General features: G+C 44.4%; 1 protein-coding gene across 2 annotated transcripts in view; it reads left to right on the forward strand.

Annotated features, from left to right (window-relative positions):
- HRH2 (histamine receptor H2) overlaps window positions 1-9,742 on the forward strand; it is a 36,547-nt gene extending 26,805 nt beyond the window's left edge. The window contains exons 3-4 of one of the 2 annotated variants that reach the window (XR_015948195.1): window positions 1,684-1,841; window positions 9,065-9,742. Coding sequence is in view for 1 of the 2 variants with exons in the window: in XM_035105790.3 (XP_034961681.1) it covers window positions 9,065-9,251 (187 nt within the window). In the remaining variant the exon portion in view is untranslated. The remainder of the gene's footprint in view (window positions 1-1,683; window positions 1,842-9,064) is intronic. The other variant, XM_035105790.3, reaches the window with a different exon arrangement.
- The last annotated feature ends 1,794 nt before the right edge of the window (window positions 9,743-11,536 follow it).

Genomic DNA, 11,536 nt, shown 5'->3' on the forward strand with positions numbered 1-11,536 from the left:
GATCTCACACGGGGACCCAAAACACGTGTTTTGGGGCACTGTACCCCCAAATAGCTCTTTTTTCAGGTCCACGATCTCACATGCATCATGTGAGTCGTGCGGGATTTCGGAGCAGGAAGATAGTACCCTGGATTTGGGCCACGTCGTGTTGGAAGATATGCATAGGGTATTATGAACAGGGTGGTGACTTACATACTGCAAAAAAAGAGGACAAATGAGGGCACATATTTGCATTAAAATGCATATGCTAATTTATATGTATAGGTATGAATTGAAGAATGAGTACTATAATTTAAATAGAAATACAGCTGTAGGGAAGATTGTGACCAACTGACTAACTGATGAGGGGCAACTTCAAGGCCCCTCCTGCTCTTCCTTCTTAGGGTTCTTCGGCGGCCCAGCCTTTCAGATAGAGGAAGCTTTCAAGCAGAGGACTGTCCTCTGTAATATACAACATATGACCACCCTAATGATTAAAGTTATAGGGTGAGTAATATTGAGAATATAAACACTGAGATCCTAGAGTAAAACAAGAAATGCACATTCTTGCTTTGTTCCAAAAGGCATTCTGATCTGTGCTTATATTTATTCTTCTTGCGATGGTATATTTTGAAGTCAAATATATTAATCTGTATTATATGAAGAAGCAAAACTAGACTCCTGTCTGAGATTAATTTCAGATCAGAATTTGAACCATTTTTCCACCAGAAAGTTTCACACCCTTTTTCAGTATTGTTTTTACTTTAGACCAGAGGTTTCCAAACTGGTCTGTTGACAACTTGCATCCAGGTGTTTCATGGCAAGTCTGTAAGATCACAGCTAAAAATAATACAGCACCAAACAGAGCACATTATGATTGCTGCAGCAGACAGAAAAATAAGTAAGTTGTCCACCAACCTTCAGTAGTTTTCAAGTGGACACTGGGTGGGAAAGTTTGAATACTACTACTGTACTTTAGACAAACCAACTTCACATTCCCTTACCAATTGACAAGGAACCACATGTGACAGAAGCAGACTGGTGGGAATCTACATTTAAAACAACAAGCTACGGTAGCATCAGTGTTTGGGGGTGGTAGGGAGCTGAACCATCCCTCTGGTTATACATTTTTCCCAACAACAACTGCAGCCCAGTTGTTTCCCCCCACCCACCCCCAGCCAAGCTCCAAAACCAAACATGACCACTGGTGGGAGAAAAAGTGTTTGAAGCATAGCAGTTTGAGGGCAAAAAGTGGGGATGTGGGGTTAAGTCCTACCAACCACGTCCAACAAAGCTGTGCTTTCGATCCCAAGACCCAACCCGTTTCTATAATTCGGCAAGACCTCAGCTGGATCTTGTCCCTTTCATGTTTACATTGATCCTGGAGGTGATCCGCAGGTTGCTGCTTGGACCTGTCAAATATGAGGAGAAATATGCTCATTTTCCCTGCAAAAGTAACTGCATTACCGGTCGCAAATGAGACTGCTTTGAATTGTAATTCTGGTTTTCCTTGCCTGTTCATCTCGGAACTGGAGCATAACATAAACCAGAGCACATGGAACACAATGTGTTCTCATGCAGCCAAGTAACAGGATAATAATAGTCTGAATCGTGAAAATATATATAATTCTCAGCATATTGTTGTCTTGTGTCACTGACAAATCTTTCTTTCTCTTTCTCTCTCTCTCTCTTTAACCTTTTCAGCTCTGGGCCTTTCCCCTAAAGTGTACACAGGCCAGGCCAGGCCGTTAACAGTGGTCCCTGTGACATAGCTCTCACTGTCCTCTTCCAAAAAACCATTGAGGACAGAAGGACAAAGTTAGATTTTCCGCTGGGGGAAGCTTAAAATCGGGGGCACTTGGGTGAGTACAAGGGGTGTCACATCTAGAAAGGGATAAAGCTGTTCTGCATAGCCCAATTGAATTTCCTTCCTTCTACGGCCAACAGGAACCCCTGGATTAGGTAGGGTTGCCTCTTTTCCCCAGAGAGACATTCCTTCCGTTTATAAACAGCTGCCAGGCATCTCCACGCTAGGGGGAAACGGCACAGCTTATGCGATCTCTGTCTGTTGCACAGCTGCTAAAAGGTGCAGAACCTCTGTAAAGGAAAAAACAATGGCAACCCTACGCCAGATTGGCTCGCAGGCAGGACTCAAAGTGGAATGGAACCTCCCCACTTCTTTTCCTGTCCCTGTAGCTTCTTCCAGTGGGTGTTTGCCATGGGATCAGTGTAGGTTTTCTGCAGCATCCCACAACATAGTTGGCATTAAAGTATATGCCTTCTACCACTTATCATGATAGTTAAATCTCAAAGTAGTTTGCAAAGATAGAAATAAATCAACATGGTTGCAGTGCTGAGTTGTGGAAGCGTCTGTGGGTAGGAGGGGGCATCTTGGGACGAGGCCTGAAAGAAGAGTTAAAGGCAGACAGGCCTAGTATTGTCTTTAGTGCTTGAGTAGGAATGACTAATGCTATATTGATGTGTATTTTTCGTTTGTTTTTAAGTTGTTTTGGTTGATGTTTTATATTTGTTGTTAGCCGCCCTGAGCCCACTTTCTAAACCGGGAAGGGTGGGGTATAAATAAAAATTTATTTTATTATTATTATTAATGTTGATTTCTTAAGAATGCACCACTGTCCATCTCTACAAATAACTGCCCGGCTGAGTTGCTGGAATAGGCCCCCAAAACAACATCCCAGTATTTCTCTTGCTTCACATTCTGGGCTCCCTTTGGATTTCCCCCCTGACCAACCTTCAGGAACTTCCCCTAGGTTCCAGTAACATTCAGTCAGCTGCTTACTCATTCCTCATAGGACAAGGGAGAAATGACTATTTTCTCCAGCAAAATAAAAAAATTCCTTCAGTAGCACCTTAAAGACCAACTAAGTTTATATTTTGGTATGAGCTTTCGTGTGCATGCACGAAAGCTCATACCAAAATATAAACTTAGTTGGTCTTTAAGGTGCTACTGAAGTTTTTATTTTGCTTCGACTCAGACCAACACGGCTACCTACCTGTAACATTTTCTCCAGGTTTCTGATACAGTACTGATATGATGAAAATAACATCACATGTTTTCATGAGGAGAAAGAATGTTGCACTGCCCCTAAGGGGAGCACTAGGCCCATGTTTCCGTCATAATGGTGGGAGAATGAGGGGTGCACAAGGAATTCGAAAGGCTGGGTGGTCATGATTGCTTAACCCTTTCTGCATCAGTCCCCAGTTCTTTCCAACACTGTAAAATGAGTTTTTCCCAACCAGAAACAAACACGTCTTGGGCAGGAGATGGAGAGAGCAGCCTGCCCATGCAAGCACCCCTTGCTGTTGCGTTCATAACATATTTGTCATCGGAACAAACAATTGCTGAAATAAATAACACATAGTTCTGCCCCGTAGTACAGAGTAAACAAAATGAGGTATCTGCTTTTGTTGGGCTTATCTACAGTTTCTCTTGTCCTGCTGCTTGCCCAGGGGGAACCGCTCTTTTGCACTCAATCAGAGCAAAGGGAAATTTACGTTTTCTGCAGGTTGCCGTTTGTTCCGATTTAGAGCTAAAGAGGTATTCCTTGGGAAAGAAGCAGAGTGATGGTGAAACCGCTTATCCTGGGGTTTCTTAGCACAGGGCAAGCTGAAGTGTGGATAAGCCCATTGACTGGAAAGTCTCACTCAGTAATGGATGTTGAAACAAGTAACTTTTAAAAAAAACAATGTATATTTTCCTGTCACATATCACAGTACCTCATAAGGAAGCAAACCTAAGATGCAGGCTAAATCATGTAAGGATTTGAGAGCAAGGGCAGAACTGACACGAAATTGTTAAGATGCTTGAACAGGCAGTGTCACCGCCACCGTCACATTCCCTGTACTTTCTCTGCAAAGCAAAGAGTGAGATAACAGAAAGCCTATCACAGGTCACATTGCCAAGGAGAAATTTTATCACTCTGCTTCAGCATGTACAGGATGTGATGGAACAGCACAGCATGTAACTTAGTGAGAAAGACCCGCACTCTCATTTGGATGTGCTTCCCCTACATGTGATAGTCCTTGTGGGGCTTTTAGTTTGCAAGATGCTCTGCTCATTGCAAGGCAGGTGCGGTATATGTAAACACATGTACAAATACACTGAAACAGTCTTGCCTTTGAAATCATTCCAAGTCAGTTTGCAAGTACATTTTAGAATAAATAAATAAACCGTATCCATATGTCAAAAGTCATCAGGGGATTCCACTCCACACAGGGCAGCTAGTGGTAGATGACCCTATGGGGGGAGAGAGGGTAGTCCTGCAGGAGCAAGCTCTAAAGCAGGCACCCCCAAACTCGGCCCTCCAGATGTTTTGGTACTACAATTCCCATCATCCCTAGCTAACAGTACCAGTGGTCAGGGATGATGGGAATTGTAGTCCCAAAACATCTGGAGGGCCGAGTTTGGGGGTGCCTGCTCTAATGCGTTCTATGCCTATTGTTAGTGAGGAAGAAACCGTACTGTGAAATTTCCACCTGAGCAACTGCTTTTTGTTGACTTTACAGTTGCCTTTCCAAGTGTTGCTGTTATTTTATTATTATTATTACTTCTGCCAGTTCTTATGGATGTCCCAGAGGTGGCTGCATGTCAGTAGCTGCCTTTTTGAAGATTCCATCTTTTACATACTTTCCCCACAAATTCATTTCAGCTATCCAAGAAAGCAAATGACTTCCGTTTTCAGCAAGCATTCCTAGTATGGCAGGCATTGCATTGTTATTTAACCCCCATGACATATTTTTGATCCACAGTGATGATGGAAAGTGAGTTTGAGGACTTAATCCACATGTCCCTTTTGCCCCGCATTTTCCAGACACAGGTCCTCACTTTAAAGCTCCATGTTGGAACACTCTTTTTTTCCCCCACTTTGCCCCAGAGTTTTCCCCATAAAAGCCCACTCTTTCAAGCTGAAGGGCAACTAACAGCAATTTGGGTTTTTCACGGATTGCCACTTGCTCCGATCCAGCTTTAAAGAGCAGGTTTTAACAGGGAAAGCTCTGGAATGGAAAAAAAGGCGGGGAGCTTGGTCCCAGAGCTTTAAAGTGGCTGGAAAGCAAAGAAGAGGAAAGGTAAGCCCTGAGTCATACATGGAAAGTCAGACTTTTGAGATTGTTTACTGTGAGTCTGGAAAACCTGGGCAGGGCTTAGCAAAGTAAGGACAGAATCACCTCTGCATACCGTCCCACGACCCTCTCTTGCTGATAACATGTCTCAGCTTTATTGACTGTGTCACAAGAGGGGGGGCAACTAGAGGTCACCTGACTGCCAAAAGGCAGATACAATTGTTGTGCTGGCTCCACACAGGGCACTTATAACCTTGCACAAGATCACATGCAAACAGCCAGTTGGAGACTTGAAGCAGCACTGCCCACAAGCAGCTGCGCCTGGCGGATTTACAAGCTAGGAAGTGCAATCAATTCACCTCTTCAGGTTTGAAATGAGATTTCGCTGCAAGTGTCTCTTGGCCCCGCGGTAGTGATGTGACAGCCAGTGACCCTTGAGTGCATCCATCACAGAGGGCTAAAAGCAGCAGGATGGCAGGGGCACTTAAGTGGCGCCTTTTGAATAAATATGAGGGCCAGGCCTGGCTGAAAGAGGAAGGGGGAGAGCTTTTGTGGATGACCAAGCTGAGTGATAGGCATGTAATTGAGCATGTCACTGACAACCTCATCCCTGAAGCCTGCTCAGATCTCTCACCCAGAGCATTAACTTTCTTTTCTTATTAAAACCTTTCATGTTGGCAAAATGGCCAGATGAGAACTTCTCAAGTAGTTCAGCTGACATCTAACTCGAGATTGCTCTCAAGGTCTTTCCAGGTTGTTGACCCTGGGAAGAAAGATTACAGATACATTCTGCTTCGCATCAGTGGATCTATCCCATTGACAGGGAAACAGAAGACGATGGCTTAATACAGGGGTCCCCAAACTACGGGCCCCGGGCCGGATGCGGCCCAATCGGCCTTCCAATCCGGCCCGCGACGACCCCCGCCGCCCGCTGCCGCCGCCCGCTCTCACAGCGCGCGGCGCAGCGACGATCTAAAAAACCGGCAAAAAATCGCCGAAAATCCTTTGTGCGCATGCGTATGGGCCTCTCCCGACCCGGAAGAGGTCATTTCTGGTGCACTTCCGGGTCGGGGGAGGCCCATACGCATGCGCACAAGCGATTTTCGGCGATTTTTCCCCGCGCGTGTGCGTGTGCGCATGCGCACGGGCGCACACTCCCCCGCCCTCCGCCCCGCTGCGCGCGCACTCCCCTGCCCTCCGGCCCACTGCGCGGTCGGCGCGGCGGGCACCGGCCCGCCGCGCGGTAAGTCTGGGGACCCCTGGCTTAATACCATAGTACAACATCTGTCTAATACATATGTTCATGTTACTATGCAGCCTAAACTCTTTGGCGATCACTCATAGCCGAGTAAGATTGTCTTCCATTAACACGGTTTTAACAATGGGTCTGTAAGTGACTGTGGAGGCCAATTCTGGATCCACACGTCCTTCCACAGTGGGGACATTGGTTTCCGGGCGGGAGCTGATCACAGTGTGGATTTGCCAAGCGCACCTTCCTCTTAGCACGTTTCTCCCTTGCGTCCTGAGATCGAGTTTCTTCAAAGCCCATGACACCTTTGTCATCTGGATAAAACGGCACATTCACATGGAAGTTGTGCGTATATCTGCAGCCTAAACACTTTATAGACGAGCAGGCAAATGGAGTTGAAAATTGGAAGTAAACGTTTCAACCAGTTTGAGCAGGCCACTGTTGCATTTGGGCCTACAGAAAATTTGTATGAACCCAGTGACGCAGGAATGTTTGACGCCTCTGTGGGACATCTCATGCAAGGGATCAAGATGCTCCAGAACAACTACATGAGGGCTCTGCTCACCCTGCTGCCATTTGTCATAGCTGCCAAGTTTTCCCTTTTCTCGCGAGGAAGCCTATTCAGCATAAGGGAATTTCCCTTTAAAAAAAGGGAGAACTTGGCAGCTATGCCATTTGTGCAACTGTGGTGGCTAAGGAAGGGGTACCATACTTGTGGGAATCCTGGCAGATATATGCACAGCTTCCATGTGAATGTGCTGTTTTATCCAGATGACAACTCCACGTGAGCGTCTTTGAGTCAGCAGCTTTGCGGTAAATCAGTCTCAGAGAGGAGCTGCAGACTAGTTTGAACTTGCCCTGCAAAGATGTCCCTGTCTGTTACAAACCCATCAGCCAGAGACCCTCAGCTAAAATTCAAGCTATAGATACAAATGCATGACATTTCCCTTGTGTTAGCAAGGATGGCAGGCACCAGGCCTGTAGGGATGCCAACAAAACTCCCCTGTGAGTGATCTTTGGAGGCTCGTAATGCTCAGCTCTGAGAAGAGGCAGACATCATGTCCCTGAATTCTTCCTGGCTCGGTTTAAAATACGAGGCAGAAAAGAATTACTTGCTTACATAGTCTCTCCTGCCCAAGCAGCAACTCACTTCCCAACTGCCCCCATCCCCATTTCCTTTTAGCTGGCATTTACGGATTCCAGACATGGTACGAAGGAGGGAGGTTGGGCCCTTTTAAATGTGGTTAAAGGGAAAGGGGCAGAGGTTGGGGACTTTAAAAAGTATGTATCCCTGGCCAAATTTGGCCTGAACTGGAAATAAACCAAGTAATTCCCACAGAAACGGAGGTCAATCCAACTGGAGGGGAATGTGTTTAAAATGAATACGATAGGGAAGGAATGGGAAGGATCATGCTACATGTCACACTTCAGTTTGCCTCTTTTAAAGTAACATGCATATTGTGCATAGAATCATAGAACTGTAGATTTGGAAGGGACCCTGAGGGTCATCTAGTCCAGCCCCCTGCAATTCAGGAATCCTACCCACAACTGTCCCTGGGTGGGATTGAACCACCAACCTTCCAATTAATAGACAAAACATACTGAGCCATTGAGATGAATATTTTTGCTTCCAGTTGTCCCCTCCCCACATGTAGCAATGAAAGTTGGGATGGGGGGGGGGGCTTTTCAGGCATTTGCGTCTTCTTCTTCTTGGTTTCCTTTTTCTTAATGTTTCATTTCCTCTACTGAAATATTTGCTGCAGACCACATACAGCTCATTGCATCTGTGGGGATTTCTTCTTCATAATATATCATTTCCCTTTTGCCGTTTTCTCCTGTGGTTTCAAAATACATCCAGCTGCTATTCTTAAAGGCACATTTGCCTTTTGATCAAGTGGTCTCCAAGACAATTGTTATTCTCCACACATCTGTTGCAGTTGGAGCAGAGTTCTTCAGCCAGGAAGAGGGAAGCAAGCTTCCTACAGCTGCTTGTTCCCTGGCTTATGTCTGTGGCCATTCTGGTCTTCCCACTGCCATTATCTTCCTTCTGGTACAGCCTCACACTGGAACTTGTTCCCCTTGCCCATCTCCATTTTATGCATTACATTTGGTTTAATGGGCAGGTCTCGGTTTTTTTTTAAAAAAAAAAATCTAGAGCAGCTCTGATAATTCTGGGATTTGACCATTTAAAGCCACACTCCTATTCACACAGACCTGATAGTAAGTCCCATTGCACTCAGGGGGACTTCTGAGCAGAGCTGTGGAGGATTGCACTGTAAATGTGCCTTTGATCATCATCATTTTCCTTATAATACATGGCTTAGATTTACTGCATGCCATTATGTCTCAAACAGCACTATACTCTGTGGCTTATAGACATACTTCATAGGTCACTTCCAGATAGTAAATTGAAACTGATTTCTGACATCTCTCCAGCTACACTAGTAGCTACTCATTTTCCAGCACTAAATTGTTTATCATAGAAGAACGTAACTGAGTAATTGGAGAAATGAACCCTGTATTTCCTCTAAAAATATACATTCTTTTGATCTGTTCTGCTGCTTTTTCTTTTCTTTTTCTTTTTTTGCTTTTTTTTAGCCATCATCTTGTCTAGCACCATCACATAGCCTGCTGTGTACATGGAACAAGGAAGCAGATTCTAAAAATGGGAACAATGGGGAATCATGGGGAAAATGTTTAAAAGTATCTTCTAATTGTCAGTCTGAACTATTTTCATTGCTGTTCCCCTTGTAGGAATCTGAACCCACCATGTGATAAATCACCCTGTCCTATCCTGCCCTGCTGTCAAAGTCTCTGTTTGGCCAAGGTTCTTCCCAAGAGAGATGTGTGGAGCCCAATGTTTGATCAGCCAGTGGCAAATGCACGGAAGACAAGGCAACCTTCTGCACCCCATACAGTTATCTACTGTGTCTTCACCTGAGCCAGGACCTGCTTTCTTATGAAGTTGGATGTAGAGAATTATGACGCAAGGTAGCTCAAAGATTGCTTGAAGGTTGTTGCATCGGGTGCACCATCTCAGTCTTCTCAGGATGGTTCGATAGGGGGCTTACTATGCAGGGACTTCGATTTCCCTGAAAGACTCTTGACTATAAATGAGGTGTGAATCCAGAAGTACTTGGAGATACATACCTATAGGATTATATGTCCACATATAGGACAGGAAATAACTGTGGGTTGGGAGGAAGTGACAAAAAGGAAGGACTTCGTTCTTTTGGGTATGGTCATTGCACTCCAAGGCGTTTACTGCCCTGTTATGTCATATTTATGCCCTGAGGATATTTCTTGCATTGACAGTATTCAATATGGAGTCATCTTGCATTTTCAACATAGTTTGTGGTTTCCAAAACATCTGATAAAGTGCATTTGACAAATGTTTTGAATATTTAATAAACGTTAGCTTTCAGGATTCAACAGTGTTTGGCTTCTATTTATCAAGTCTTCGATTTGGTCTTCAATGTATTTCTATTCAAAAACAGTAGGGGAAAAGAAAGAGAGGAAGAAACAACAGAGAAGGTATTTTGCTTAAATGTTAAGTGGCATTGTACCTTTTAATGTTTCATGATAGGATGACATACACTTTGCACCCGGATACTTTTGGATGGTAGAGTGTGAAGGCCTTTTGGGGGTGGAATGGGGATGCTGGTGTCAATGGGATGCTATTTTCAAAGACAAAAAAATTATACTAAAATATCCAAACAGCTATTTAACAAGCACTATTTGAAGAGCACACAAGGTGTGAGAACAAAGTATCCCATACACTTTGGAATGTGTGGGATGTGTCTACATTTCAAATATGATTAATAAAAAACTTCTGAAGATGTGAAGAATGGAACTCTTACCCTGCTGAATGGCCACAAGGCTTTCACCCCTGAGGCCGGTTGTTCAGTGTGAGCACTTCAGGTCTCACTACCCGGCCCTTGGAGCTTTTTCCCAGGCCACACACCCCGCTCCTGCCACACAACTCACCCGCCCTCTTTTGCACCACCCTTGAGTGTTTGTTTGTTTTGAGCGGAATGAGTCCTTGAACTTTGATAATGCTTCTTGCTTGCCTGGCTGGGGAGGCATGTACGAGTGTGGAGGGGAAACTAACCTACTGTACATAGATTTGCACTGGCTGTTATGCCCACTTTTGCCTCTGGCTTTGCCTACCGCTGGCATGGGGTCCCCAGAAGGTTGTCCAGAGCCAAAGTGACCCTTGGAGTGAAAGGGTCTGCTTTAAAGAGGCAAAATTACCGGTAATTGGCCAGCTTTCAGGTTTGGAAATCATGAGTAAAAACTTGCAATGAAAGGCTTAGCAGTGCCACCTACCTGCCAGATCCATATTTTTTACTCCCCGCAAACCTGGCATTGCTCGCTCAATACGTGAGACTTGTTTCCTCAGGTCTCCCAGAAACTGCAAAATTATTGTCAATGGAACAAAAATAATTCTGATGAATCAGGAAGAGAAAGAGAGAGGATTTTGTTTTGTCAGTTCTTGGGAATGTGTTGTAAATTTTGCCATTGAACAAACCTTGAAGCTACAGCGAGGCATGAGACCTCAGATTTTATCTAACCTGGTGGAATTTTTAATATGTGATGGAATACTCCAAGGATCTCTCATATAACTATTGCAACTTTTTATCTCTTTTTCTTTGCCAGGAGATTTATAGGAATTCAATGTTTTGTTCTTCTTGGAGCTCTCCCAATTCCTTTTAGCAGTATGTGACCACACTCTCTTGACACCTGCTGACATACTGCAAAATACACACAAGTTCATATAATACATACTTAACAATTGCATGGAGTGTTAATGCTTTTTGTATGTAGAGGATCTTTTCTCACGAAGCAGTCCTCTGAGCCCGAGTCCACAGGCTGCATTGAAACTGGATAGACCAGCTCACTGTTCATAATGAATGAATGTGAGTGAAGCAGGTAGTCTAAGCTCAGAATCAGCAGCTATCTTATTTGAGTGAACTGTCTTGATCAATGTAGCTGCAACACTTGTGTGTACAAGTTTTGGAACCAGGGCTATCTCCTTTTCAACATCCTTCTGCTGTATTGAAGTGTTGAAATGTCATCAATTCCCAAAATTCATAGAGCTGTTTTAGAATGGGGAGGAGAAACACAATGAAGAGAATCATATTTTCCCACTTTCTCTTCCTCTGCTAATTCTGCTATTTTTGATGTCACGTAGCATGTTCTGTGCCCAAAGTTCAAAAGTGAAGA

This window comes from Zootoca vivipara, chromosome 2 (genome assembly GCF_965207765.1).
Source record: "Zootoca vivipara chromosome 2, rZooViv2.hap1.1, whole genome shotgun sequence".
Lineage (NCBI taxonomy): Eukaryota > Metazoa > Chordata > Lepidosauria > Squamata > Lacertidae > Zootoca > Zootoca vivipara.